This window comes from Rhinolophus ferrumequinum, assembly GCF_004115265.2.
Source record: "Rhinolophus ferrumequinum isolate MPI-CBG mRhiFer1 chromosome 5 unlocalized genomic scaffold, mRhiFer1_v1.p scaffold_110_arrow_ctg1, whole genome shotgun sequence".
In the NCBI taxonomy this organism is placed as follows: Eukaryota; Metazoa; Chordata; class Mammalia; order Chiroptera; family Rhinolophidae; genus Rhinolophus; species Rhinolophus ferrumequinum.
The window spans coordinates 17010618-17025127 of record NW_022680355.1 but is presented as its reverse complement, the minus strand read 5'-3'; the positions used below and the strand labels follow the sequence as shown (position 1 = coordinate 17025127).

General features: G+C 40.5%; 1 protein-coding gene across 2 annotated transcripts in view; it reads right to left on the bottom strand.

Moving 5' to 3' along the window:
• Nucleotides 1-1979: 1979 nt before the first annotated feature.
• Nucleotides 1980-14510, bottom strand: part of CDC123 (cell division cycle 123) — a 56215-nt gene continuing 43684 nt past the window's right edge. The window contains exons 11-13 of one of the 2 annotated variants that reach the window (XM_033100576.1): nucleotides 6295-6423; nucleotides 2785-2922; nucleotides 1980-2268 (exon numbers count right to left, since the gene is read on the bottom strand). In XM_033100576.1, the coding sequence (XP_032956467.1) occupies nucleotides 2242-2268; nucleotides 2785-2922; nucleotides 6295-6423 (294 nt within the window). In that variant the 3' untranslated portion in view covers nucleotides 1980-2241. The remainder of the gene's footprint in view (nucleotides 2269-2784; nucleotides 2923-6294; nucleotides 6424-14510) is intronic. The other variant, XM_033100577.1, reaches the window with a different exon arrangement.

Here is a 14510-nt window from a genome sequence, read left to right as displayed (position 1 = left end):
GAAGGATGAAAGGAAAAGACCCCGGGGTGAATGCTCTCTCAAGTCCCTTTCCACTCAGAATTTTGATTCTGTTAAAAGCGCTTCCTGTAATACACAGAGGTCTGCAGAGCAGATAGGTAACAACAGCTGCCCCATGGCTGTGTGTTCATTATGCAAGATGCACTACAGGAAAAGCTTCACATGGTTAGCTCATTTAACAGATGCACGAACTAGTGATTATTATTCTCCCACTTTATAAGTAAGAAAAGAAACTTAAGCCCAAAAAACTCAAAAACTCAATCACTTTCGATTTCTGTTTTTTTTTTTTGTCACAGACTCAATCCTCAATTGGCAAAAACAGACAAATGGCTGAGATAGGGAAAATTTATGAACTCAGGAAATGCAAATCAAAATGAGACTTCTTCAAGCAAAACTTGTGGGCAAAGTCCGCTGTACTGAGGCTCAGGCTACATGCCACTGCCTGCAGGACAAAGCAAACATATTTATCCCAACCTATCAGAAATCACCAGCTGTAATGTCTTATCTTCAGACGGCAGGATTTCAGGACCAGGCAATGGAATCCCACAGGTATTCACTTTCTAAATTCAAGCACAAACCTGAGGTACCTCCAAGAAAGAACAGATAATGCCGATAAAATAAGAGGATCATTCAAAACTAAGTTTTAGACAGGCATAAATGATATTTGAATTTAAGAGAATATTTTCTGCACATTGCCCTATATTTAATATTAACATCAGGACAATCAACTAAAATTAAATATAGTAGTAAGAAAACAATGTACAAGAATCATATTTTTTTAAAGTAAAGTGAAAGTTGAACCCAATAATTTCCTTGGGAAAATTAATGCAGAAATTTAATGAGTTTTACACCACAAATTGTACTGTTTATGAAATATTTACCAAATTTTGCTTGTCTTTTTATTATATATAGCCTGAATTTTTTTCAACTGGTAGCAAATACATTTCCTTTTTTTTGACTGATAAAGTACCACGTTGGTGAATGAAGCGTTTCCAGAGTTAAGCTTAAATCAACTCATAATAAAAAATCCCTCCATTATGAGCTAACAGACACCCAAGAGCAGTTTTAAAAAACAAAAATATTTCTGAAGCATCTAGACCTCAAACAATTGGCCTCAGAAATGGCATCTGAGATACTGAGTACAAGAAACACAATTCCATCTTTGTGTTTTGTACTTAAAATACTAGTATCGAGTGATTGATTATAACTGAGAAACCACATAAAAAGCTACAGAGTTTGAGATAACCAAAACTGAAACGCTGCGTTTCATCATTATACATACTCCACCTTACCAGTGGAGAGAACCCTGCCGGCACGCTCTCTCCAGACCTTCCTGTGGGCTGCACTCGTGTGTCCTGTGCTGAAAAACGTCCCTCCACTAATATAACATCCTGTGACACCACGTTAGAGAGATGCCCTGGGAAACTGCAGTATCTGTTTCCTTCAGATTGCTCTGCGACGTCAAATAACACGTAACGAGCACTGAGCAGTCACCCTGCATCGTCAGTGCTGAGTCAGTCAGGTATCACAGTCACCATCATCATCATCAATTGGGCCACTGAAGGATAATTACTAAAACGGTGGCCTAAAAAGGGGACTCTACCTCCCAACAATTCCAGTATTTTTTTCAAAAGGCCAAATTGTAATTAAATCTGTGCTAGTTTTATTAATACATATTAAGGTGGTTGTAACATTGAAATTTTCAAGTTTATTTCAGTTTGAGAAGTCTGTACTCTTTAAGCTATACCCCAACAGAAACTCAACTGATGGAAAGATTATATGAAAATCCACCAAGTAGGAAAAATATTTTCCATAGTAATATATTTTTTCAATGGAAAAGGAATGATTAGGAAAGAATCCATTTCTGTATAACAAATATAAATTTGCCCATCTACCTGATGGGTATAAAAATAGCACAAGAAACAGAGATAAATCTAAATAGACTGAGCCAAAAGAGAAAGGTATTTCATAGAAAGTATTTTATCATCAGAACAGTATGGTTTCCTATGTTTAAGATCTATTTATTGTGTTATTTTTACAAGTACCAAAGTCCCTCCGTTTTTTTTTCCCAGCTTAATACACACGAATATAAAAAGCTACTGGTTCCCACATGCCCGCCCCAACCCCACCCGACTGGGTTCACAGGAAGGTGTGGACCATGAACTGCCTCCTGAAGGGGCGGTGGTTTCCTCCTTAAGTCGGGCTGGAACGCTAGCCCTCTGGTCAGTCATCCTCTTGCTGATTTCTCTTCTGTCAAAGGAAACCAAGACTACATTAAAATAGCATATTCTAACTAGAATATTTGTTCAGCCAACATCACTTTTCCTGTAAGCAAGTATCATTTTCTAGAGGCCGCGGCAAAAGACATGGGTAAAAATTATCATGGAAAAACATGCCTGAATGTATTCACTCAACTAGTTTATCACTTTGGATCCGGGACATTCAGGTGTTTGAATATTTCCTACTCTCTCTTCCACACTTTCGAACATTCCCACCCAGAGAAATACACCCCAATACAAATATTCACTTTCCCCCTTGAGTAACCACAGCAAAGATCGGATCTTCTCTTAGTCTTCAAACAGCATAAATACTGTATTCAAAATCAGAAGTATTGTGAAAATTATTCAAAAAGCATGCACATCATAAAAACACTTTCCTGGTATTGTAATTATTAAATAAATGACTCCTTCGGCTCACATGACATACTTCATTATTAAAGGACCTAACTGAGTAAGGACCAACATACGAAGCATGCGTAGACTTTACCAGTTTCAGAAAATCAATGAGTTTGTGAGCGTCTTCCCCAGTAGAAAGATCGACAAAGTCCTTGGGCAGCCGGTAACTCAGATAGGGACTGGGCTGGACTGTCACTTCACTGTTTGTGCAACGGAAAGCTGGAGAATCCTTTACAAAGAAAACAAGGAAAGTCTGGGGGAAATTTTTTTAAGTTCCTTTTCCAAACTGAAAAAGATTCTAGTTTAACAAATTCAACTGCATGGTCCCCTCTGTACTCAGTAAGGAAGAAAATAAGACTTTGAAGTAAAAGACGACACCGAGGTTTTAAACATGTTCCTACATATTCATTAGGACAGAAATGTAAGTATCTGAGAATAGCGCCCTCACGGGGAGCTGGATGCTCCCGGGAGCAGCCCATGTGTACTCGCTGCAAAGGGGTTACGGAGGGACCAGAAGCTAGTTATGCCAGGCCTTGGGCAATCTCATACCGGCCAGAATGCTTGATAAATATTACCATTTTCTTCAGGTGCAGTTAGGAAACACTGCCTTGGAGAATCAAGTTAATAGTGAGGGCACGTCGTTTAACTTTTTTATGAATCTCTCTCATCACCTACATAAATTCAAGTATCACACTAAACAAGGCTTCACATCCTTCAAAGTACAGTTGACCCTTGGACACAGGGGGGTTAGGGGCACAGACCTCCAGAGCAGTCGAAAGTCCTCATCAAGTCCTGTCGGCCCTCGGCACATGCAGATCCCCAGCCACAGAGCTGACCCTTGAACAATGCAGAGTTGACCTTTGAACTGCACGCGTCAATTGGGGAAATTATCCGAGTACAAGTACTCACGTAGTTCAGACCCATGGGTTCAAGGGTCAACTGTACTTGCGTAGAACTTGCATATAGTATGTACATGCTGCCTTGTGCCGAAAAGGACTTCGGAGACAGAGGCCTTGGGTTTGGACTTCGTGGGTGGCACATATCTAGGTGAGGGATGGATGGTGTCCAGCAGGTGGAAACAGACCGGAAACTTGAATGGAACAGGATCTAGAAAGCAGGTCATATCTTATGACAGACAGACCAATCATCTGACAAATATTTATGACACACCTACTTTGGGCTGGACCTTGTTTTAGGTACGGGAGATAAACTAGTAACAAGGTTGGGAGACAGCCAATAAGCAAGCCAACCCACAAACAAACAAGATCATTTCAGACAGTAAAAAGCGTTATAAAAAGAAAACAATAGGGTCTGATCAGAAGAGCCAGGCAGACTGCTTCAGAGGGGCGGGCAGGTAGGAGCTTGCTAAGGAGGGGACGTCCGGACTGAGCTGGGAAGCGCGAGGAAAGCAGCCTCCTGAGGTCTGAGGGCAGAAGGCGGCTCTGAGATGCTACAGCAGGCAGGGCTTTGCAGCTCGAGAAAAAGAAGGCAGGCTGCGTCTCCGTGGAGTGGAGGGCAGGCAGGAGGTGACGCTGGGGAAAAGGCCAACCAGTCCCCATTCCCCTTTGCTATCCCCCAACCTCCAAGATATGTTGTTTCAATTAAGAAAAAAGAAAGAAAGGATTTGGATCACAGAGGGTCTCTTGTACAAACTGTTTCTATCAAATACTGTGTCCCTCATATTTAAAAATAACCCTATGATGAGTAATTTACATTCTTCTCCTCGATGCTCAGAGTTAATGGCCCACAGCTATAAGACGCCCACAGGGATAAAATTCCTTCACCTACTAATTCCACGAACATGACCTGTGCCTGGCACTGTCCGGAGCCCCGCAGACGCGTGAAGAACAAGACGCTGCCCTGCGTGCAGAGACCTGCAGCCTCAGGCAGGACGCAGGCAAGGCACAGGCAGGCACCACGCAATAGGGCGGGTGCCCCCAAAAGGGAAACATTGATCTGAGTCAGATTTAAACAACAGGGCCAGAGCGGGCCCAGGACAGAGGAACGACAAAGACAAACATCTCAGGGCGGAACAAAAGGAATGGTGCTCACTCTGAGGCAAGGCAGCAGCAGAAGGGCGGGAAGAAACCCAGCAGGGAGCAGGTGTCACAGAAGCCCAGGGAAGAGGCGTCAGAAGAACATGGTGCCACGCAGCTGAGTGAGACACGAGCGGTACATCCCACTGCAGTTAGCAACACGGCAGGGCGCCCTGCCAACAGCGGTTTGTGCGGGGTGGCAGGGACTGCGGCTAAGTGGCCGTGGCTGAGGAGCGGCAAGCGAGACGAGTGAGAAGCAGCAGCCACCAAGGACAGATAAGCAGGTACGGGAGCGGCTGTGACGACAGACGACTACTCAGTTACACAGAAGCAAGTTACATAACAGCATGAGGGCAACTGGTGTGATCGCACTTACGTCAAAATGTGTGGGGTATCCATACAAAAAATGCCTGGAAAAATACTAACTCAAGTGGCAAGAATGGCTATTTCTAGGGGGTAGGGTTTCCAGTCTTGCCTCTTTCTAATTCTCTGTTTTTTTAAATGACCGTGTAAAAATAAAACATGTTCAAAAGATATAAAACTCTCACAAGATAATACTAAATATTATGAAAAACTCGGGATACCTACGTTCAGATATAGTAAAATCTCATTTATATAAAAAGGTTTACGTATATGTGGGAAGGTATGTTATGTATTAAAAGCAGTGGTTCTCAGGGCAGTAAGATTGTGGGTGATTTTAGAATTTTCTTTAAAAATGAGCATGTAACTACTTTTATAGGCAGGAAAAAAAGTTTTACAAAATTATTTAAAGAAAGTCTGGCTGTGGAGAGGAGAAGGAAGAGAGTAGCTGGGTGACGATATAGGGTTGGATTTTGTGTTGTTAAGACGGGAGGTATCTGAACCTGGTTAACTACTGAGAGAGAGGAGCTCATGGACAGAAGAGAGCAGAAAACGGGAAAGAAGACGACAGCCCAAGGTAAGTGGACAGAGGAAGGGATGGTATGCGGGCAGGTGGAGCTAGACTTGGGAGGATGGCTGCAGATAAGTTCAGAGGTTTGGTGACAATGACAGTCAACGCTCGCCAGTGGATTTCTCTTTTCCTCTGAAGAAGGAAAGGAACAGCAGGTCTGAGGGGTGTGGGGAGGTATGAAATAGCCACTGTCGGTGATGGAAGAGAAAGCTGACAACATGGGAAGTGAGACTGTAATAGGGGCCCATGTGAAATTGGGGCCGTGACTGTGAAGAGACCCCGTGTGTACATCCGGGCAATTTCGCTCTATCAGTGTCAGCGGCCTGGGGCCAGGATCAAACGAACAGATGTGCAAACTGACCCAGAGTCAAGATTCTTTCAGGTGGGCAGGACGTAAGGAGTTAAGACAAAGAAAAATTACTAGAAAAAAATAAATCAGATGACCATTATGCCTTTATCTAAAGTGAAATGAATGAATCCCCATGGACACCCCTTCTCTGCTCACCTCCATCTGTCAGGACATCGGTGTTACACTCTGCACTTCCACAGGGCACAAGCCTCTCCAAGTGCCTAGAGAACCAGCAATATGTCGGGGATGAAAAGGTTTCCTGTGTGTCTTTTTTTAGCATCTTACCTGCTCCAGTGCATCTGCTTCATTAAAATCACCTTTCAAGTTTCTTCCGGATATCAGTTCTTCCCAAGTAAACAGCAGTGAATCTGTTACTTCTCCAAATGGATTAAAATCGATCAGCCACACCTTGCCCTGCAGGACAAAGAGAAAAATTAATATAAACTCTATAATCTGTCTTATCAGAAAGATCTTCATATTATTTTACCCAAAAGATAATCGTAAAAGAATCTTATAATTTATTTCAAAAGATAGTTCCTCCAGGTCCCACTGGAAAAAGGGCCACCTATCCCAAGTCAAGTGCCATAGCCTCACTGAAAGGTTAGGTCACCTGTAAATGCAGAGAGCAGACCTAGGAGGAAAGAAAGCCTGACAAAGACATATGTTCCACCTCCTGCCTCAGATCCCATGAGAGTTTTAAGTCAAAAATCCAAGCAGGAAAAGGAAAATCTCAGAAGGGTTATACACGGTAGCACAACTGAAATGCTCTCAAGGGTGTCTTCGATTATCTTTCATGATCATCTTTGCCCTGGGAGGCAGGAAAAGGCCACAAGTTCCGGAGAGCACCCCCCATCCCACCCTGCAACTGCCACTGCTGCAAAGGGTGCGTTGTTTTTTTAAGCATATGGAAAGAAGTATAGAAATGCTCAGGTTTCTTTAATTTTAATGTAATAGTTGTTTATCTATGTGTTAGAGCTTAATAGCAAACGAAGGGGACATCCAAAAATTATCATCAACCTTTAAAAGAAGTGTCTATCTTCTACTCTGAGAGCAGGGGTGGGCAGTGTGATGGGTTCCCGGCTCAGGGAAGGATTCCTGATCTGGTCAGACTGAGTGAAGTTCGAGTCGGGGCGTCTGAGGTTAACGTGGCATCACAGAGCCAGGAAATCTGGGAGCTCCTGCCATGATACTAAAGCCAACTGATGGCCACAGAGATACAGGTGCCATAGAGTAGACACATGTTCCCTTCAAACTTTTATCTTTGCTCCTCTTGATTTTTCTCACTGAAACATATCATATAACTACAGCGTTTTGTTGCTGATGACTCGGTTTTTCTGTAAATGTGTAGAAATCATGTCTTGATTGGTCATGCAGCATGTGTGAAATTACATACGCCGAAGGCACTAGATTGTTGAGCGAGAATTACTAATACCTAGCCTCGCGCTGTTTCTCACCTGGATTAAAGGAAAATTTTAAGAAAGATAAAATATCTTATTAGGACTTGCTTCAAAAATCAGAAACATCTAGTAAGTGGCAGAGAACCATTACAAGCAATATGCAGCATACACCATTTGGGTAAGTTTCTTATTTGAATACAATCCCCAGGAGAAATCTTACAACTCTTTCTTGCCACTTGAGCTGGTTCCTCACATCAGTTCGGCGCCCACTTGTACATTCCTTGACTATGTGAAATAACATCAGCTGTCAATTAACTTCTTCGTATGATGTCAGCTTTGCTCTTGGGACAATTACCAAGATGTCCTTGACATGCTACATGTTATTTTAACAAAATGGGAATTTTCTAGTCCCCAAACCCTTTCTACTTGAATTTTTATAACTAATAAAACCATCTCATTGTTAAAAGAAAAAAGACTATTGCACCTGTTATCGTAGGAATATCAAGATCTATAAACTAAAAATATGGCATACTGTAAAAAACAAAACAAATTAAAAAACAAAAGTCGATCACTACTGCTAGGACTAATAGCCGGCAGAGTTTGTTCTATAGTTCAAAGCTGTCCTCTAAGTCAAAGAAAAATAAAAGCAGCTGGAATCAGGCATAAAACTATCAAGAGGAGGATTTTGTATCTATAACATGTTTTTCATGTGACATCTCAGGCACAATCCATCTGAGAAATTCTGTTTTTAAGCAATCCATCAGATAAGATGGGCCCAGTAACCTTCCTGAAATCTCCCAGCTGACCAGCCCCCACCCAGCCAAGTGAATCTCTATGCACCAGACTCTGTGCCAGGCACTGGGGCCTAAAGACTAATACGAGAATCAATTCCTTTAAAGTGTTCAGTCTAGACCAGGACACCGACACCCCTTCTCCCCTAAAAAATGAGAAACAAACACCATCCAACAATTACAATTCAGAGGGGCAAATGCTTTAATAGAGGTGAGAACAGGGTATTATGAGACGAGCAGAATATAAGGAGCACCTACTTAAATCTGCAGGGTGAAGCTGGAATAGCTCCCCAAAGTTACCTGGAATTAAAAGATGGCAGTGATGATGATCTGGGTGGTGGGAGGAAAAGCAGACCATTTCAGGGGAAAAGAACAAAAACAATAAAAACCAACAGGTGTGAAGGCCATGAGAAGACGGCCCACCCTGAGAAGAGGTTATTTTCTAGAGGGCCCCAGGATATGGTGAGCTAAGGGAACTTCAAAAGCCTCCTGTTCCAACAGGATGAAAGTAATCCCTTTAAATGTATAAACGAGAGTACAAGAAAGAAGGGGGATACCGGGAGCCAGAAATGAGGAGGAACCAAAAAAACAGAAATAAGCATATAAACTAATGCAGTGGGAACGCGTGGGAGGGTTTTCCTCCCCTGAACCTCAGGGCAGGGTTTTAACATGCACACAGGAACAGGAGACTGGCCATGGGGAAGAGAATCAGAACCAAGAAGTGAACTTCCAAAGGGCTGCCGCCTCAGTAAAGGAGCATAAGAAAAAACTCCTAATGACTGGAATAGGAGACAAAGAAGCTTGTCTTTCTCTGACTGGGGTTTGGGGAACGTGGAAGAAGCAAATGAAAAATTCAAAACAATCTTTGGGATTCCCACAAATAAAAATACCAAGTTCACTGTAGATGAACTCATGGTAAAATAGACTGGTTTACAAAACCAAAAGGAAATATTCAACGTGAATGAGAGTCTGCAAATAGACCAACCAGGGGTTAAAGCCCCAAGAACTGAGGAAAATCATCATCAATTTGAAGGACAATATAAAGATAGTGGTGTTAGGACAACTGGGTAAAAATCTAGAAAAAGACAAAGTTAGATCCATGTCACATACAAGGAGAAATGCCAAATCAATCAAAAATTTAAATGTAAAATCACAAAAGAACTATTGAAAGAAAAATAGGGAGGTACTTTTTAAAATTATGACTCAAATTCGAAAGTCATTAAAAAAATAATAGTATATTTTATCTTCATGGCAAAAGACTAATAACCTGGGGTAACCCCAAAGGCCTAATCTCTATAAAATATAAAGAGATCCTATATTTTGAAGGAAAATCAATAACAGAAAAAAATAGAAAAGACATGAAGCAACAGTTCACAGAAATGACCTTAAGTATATGAAAAGATAAACTGCATCCTCACTCATAATAGGAAAAACAGAAATCGAAATTATACTGAAACATCATTTTTCATCTACCAAAACAACAAAAACACCCAGAAAGTTTGAGCACATATTCTGTTGGCAAGCTTTGAGGAAACATCCAGGTACATTCCCCAGTGGGATTACATGGAGTAACTTCTACAGAGGGTAAACTGCAATATATAACAAAATTAAAATGCAGTTAGCCTTTTGAGCTAGCAATTCCACTTCTAGGAATTTATCTTGTAGATATACGTGCACAAGTATGAAACATATATATGGGATATTCACCACAGCAGTGTGCAAAAGACTAGAAACACTTTATGTGTTGATCAATAGGGAAGCAGCTAAACAACCTACACAGTGTATCCACAGAACAAAACACTGGACCACTGTAAGAAATTGGAAAACGAAGATACGAGGTCTGACAATTAAGTGTGAGAACTTGCCACCGTGCGCTTACAGAGACAACACTGTACAAACAGCTCAGTAAGGTTTCATAACCTTGGTATATCAGTGTCTCACAGCTCTGTTTGTCTCGACCCGTGGTGGTGTCTTGCTGAGTGGCGTTCATCATTGTTGTTGTGTGTTAATGTGTGTTGTCATGAGAATGCCTGAGCTTGAATTAGAGCAATGAACAAACATTAAATTTCTCATTAAACTTGGCAAGAGTGGAAATGCAATCAGGAACATTTTAGTCCAAGCTTTTGGGGATGATGCCATGAAGAAAAGGGAAGTGTACAAATGGATTAAATGCTTTTCTGAGGGGGGAGAACATGTCACTGATGAAGAGAGGTCAGCGTGACCAGTAACAAACAAAACTGACGAAAATATTGCAAACATTCGTCAAATTGTTCCTCAAAATCATCATCTGTGAGAAGAACAGCAGACCAAGTACACCAAGTTAGGAAAATCTTAACTGAAAATCTTGGCATGAGAAAGGTGCGTGCAGAAATGGTCCTGAAGGAGCTCACCAATGCACAAAGGCAAAGGAGAGTCGAAGTTTGCCAAGACTTTTCAAGAGGCAAGACAATGTTTTGGGCCGTGTTACACCCATATTTCACTGGTGATAAAATATGGGTGTACCAATACGACCCTGAAACAAAGCATCAAAGTGCACAATATAAGTCAGATGATTCTCCACGACCAAAAAAGTTCTGTCAGTCCAAATTAAGAGTCAAAAATAATGCTGCCATAGTTTTTTGAGACCAGAGGGATTATTCATTATGAATTTGTGCCAAATGGACAAACAGTTAACCAAGTTGACTATTTGGAAGTGCTGAAAAGGCTCACATGGCACTGTCTGTGAGGGAGTTTTTAGCCAGTAAACAAATAACTGTATTGGAACACCCTCCCTACTCACCTGATCTGGCCCCCAATGACTTCTTTCTTTACCCGAAGATAAGGAAATATTGAAAGGAAGATATTTTGATGACATTCAGGACAACAAGGGTAATACGATGACAGCTCTGATGGCCATTCCAGAAAAAGAGTTCCAAAACTGCTTTGAAGGGTGGACTAGGCACTGGTGTCAGTGCATAGCTTCCCAATAGGAGTACTTCGAAGGTGACCGTAGTGATATTCAGCAACGAGATATGTGGCATGTTTTCTAGGATGAGTTCATGAACTTAATTGTCAGATGTTGTACTTTGTTTTAAAAAAGTGAAAAGGGAAGGTGCAGGATGTATATCATATGCTAACTCCTGTGTTAAGGAAAGTAGAAAAAAATAAGTATATTGCTTGTTTTTGCATCAAGAAATACTGGAAGGATGTATAAATAACTAACAAAACTGAACTTGAAGGAGAGCACAGAGACAGGAGACAGGAGTATCAGTAACACCAAGACTTCACACTGGTCAGGGCAGCCAGATGGCTCAGTTGGTTAGAGCGTGACCTCTGAACAGCAGGGTTGCTGGTTCGATTCCCGTATGGGCCAGTGAGCTGCGCCCTCCACAACTATATGGAAGACAATGAGCTGCCACTGAGCTTCCGGAGGGGCAAGGATGGCTCAGTTGATTGGAGCATGAGCTCTCAACAACAAGGTTGCTGGTTCAATTCCCACATGGGATGGTGGGCTGCGCCCCCTGCAATTAAGATTGAAAATAGCGACTGGACTTGGAGTTGAGCTGCACCCTCCACAACTAGACTGAAGGACAACGACTTAGAACTGATGGGCCCTGGAGAAACACACTGTTACCCAATAAAGTTTATTAAAAAAGATTTCACACTGATATGATTTTTGAACAATGTGAATATATTACTGATTAAAAACTTAAAAATAACTAAGTAGATTTACAGAGCAGGGCTTGCCAGGGGTGAGGGTGCAGGCAGAGTCATGAGGAAGTTTCAGGGAATGATGGAGTAGTTCACCATCACCATTGTAGTAGTGGTGGTTACTACTGGATGTGTTTGTCAAAATTCACAGAACTATACACTAAAAAGGATGAATTTCACTCTATGTAAATTATATCTCAAAAAATCTATGTGAAAATATTCACTGATTTAAATGATTGAAAATATAAAGAAATCAAAACCCTAAGACACACGAAACTATGAGAAAAAAAAAAGGAAGATTTGAAAAGTAACCAGATAGAACTTACAGAAATGAAACTTAGTGAATAGGCTAAACATTTTAAAACTTAGTGAATAGGTTAAACATATCAGATCAGACGTAGCTGACAGATAACTTATAAACTGCAAGATATATCTGAGAAAATTTCAACAAAGTAAAGAGAGAAGAAAGAGGTGGAAACCGAGTAGTTAAGATACATGAGGATAAAGTGAGAAGCTCTAACATACCTGTAAATAGAGTTCCATTGGCCAAAAGACAGAAAAGGAAGAGGTGATACTTGAAAAGACAGCTGAGAATTCTCTACAATTAACAGAGGAAATGAATTCTTAGACCTTGAAAACATGACTCAAAAAAAAGGAAAAGAAGCCAAACAACAATGCATCAGTGTCTTCAAAGTGCTGAGGCAACAGAAAATTCTATCCCCAGCTAAGCCTGTCATCGTGTGAAGCTAAACAAAGGCTTTTCCAGCCAATGGCTGTGGGAATTTACTACGAAATGATATACTACTAGGAAGAACTGGATCCAGAAAGCAGTGAGAGGCAAGAAGCAGTGGTGAGCAAGGAAAGTGAACAGCAACAGTCATGACTAATTTGGGGGTACAAACACAAAGTGAAACTGAAAGTCAGAAATCACATGAAAGACAAAAGTGGGTGCTAGAAATTAGTGTTCAAAGGTCCTTGTATCATGAGGGCGACAGCAAGTGAAATTAGCTTTAGAGCTTATTAAATATCCACAAAATATCCAAAATAATAGAAATAAGAAACCAAAACTTCAAAATTTTGGGGGAGGGAGACTAAAGAAAAATGAGTAATATAAATTAAAAGGAGGGGGAAAGAAAAGCATAGAAAAGCAAAGCAAATTGAAAACTCAAGATAAGATGGTGGAAAACATTCAAATATCAAATACAGTAAATACAAATTACACTTACCAGTTAAAACCAGAAACTGTCAGTGATTTAAAAAAAAAAAAACCCCAGCAATATGCTACAGACAAGATACATGCACACACCTAAAACCTAACAGCTAAAAAGAAAAGGACTAAGATAAATTCTAAGAGAAAAGAAAACTGTTATAACACTATCAATAGCAGGCAAAACATACTTGAATGCCAAAAACACAAAAGCATTGTTAGGGATACAGAGGGCCACTGCCTTACGATGAGAATTCACTGGGGAAGCAAAACTATTATGAACTAGCATTGGGAGAAGAACATAACCTCAAAGTATGACACAAAAATCGACAAAATTAAAAAGCAGATGTTAACACAACCCTGTTCAGTAACTGGTAAATTAAATAGACAATAAATTAAGAAAGATCTAGATTTTTTTCATGGTTTTAAAGTTTTTAAAAATATACTAATATGGAAAAGTTTAAACATATACAAAAGTAAACAAAATAGTATTAAAAAACCCATTTATCCAATAGGCAGTTTCAACAGTTATCTTGCTGATAAATCCCTACAGCCAATTTTGTTTGACCTATATCCCATCCATTCCGCCCCCCCAAATCTATATTATTCTGAAGGTATCCTCAGACATCATTTCATTCGTAAGATAAAGAAGATTTTAACAAGATTAGAACAAGTGTAATCGAACAAACATCTGCAGAATACTTGACATGTTAGAAAGTATACTTTCTTTTTCAATCACATAGAAGGGTTATAAGAAAGTGACCAAGTTGCAAAGCCAATCTCAGGAACATCAAACACTCAAGATCAGACACAGTCCAGAAAGCAATGAAATATACAAAACTGTAATCATAACCAAAAAGAATATATAAGGGACCAGAATAATTTTTCAAGCATCTAAGGCAATTATTCTAAATTCTAATGGTGCATTAGCATCTCTTAAGGGGTTTCTTGCAATACTTATTCTCAGACCTCATCCCAGACCTACTGAATGGGCAGGCCACCACTTTACTCATATAACACAAGAATCTATCAACTCTGACTCAACTTTCCTGCCGCAGTCAGAAACACATCAAAATGTTCCAAGCCCAAACACACTTAATTATATTTCATGTCTCAGACCACCATAAAAGAAAGAGTTAGGTTTTCTACAAGAATAGTCATAAAGTTATATATTCAAGAGAGTGCCTAACAGACGGTGATGCAAGTGCCACTAAATGCAAACGAGTTTTAGATCATGGTTTAAATCTCTTCTCGGAAACTGTCAGGGTGTTTATGCTGGCATGTTTCTCACTTGAAAAGCATGCACCAATTTTCAGTTGTGTAAGATCACAGCAGTGATTACGTAGGCACATGTCCAACTTCACTGAAGACATTTGCAGCCCTGGACATTTGACAAAAAACTACTGAGAGACTCTG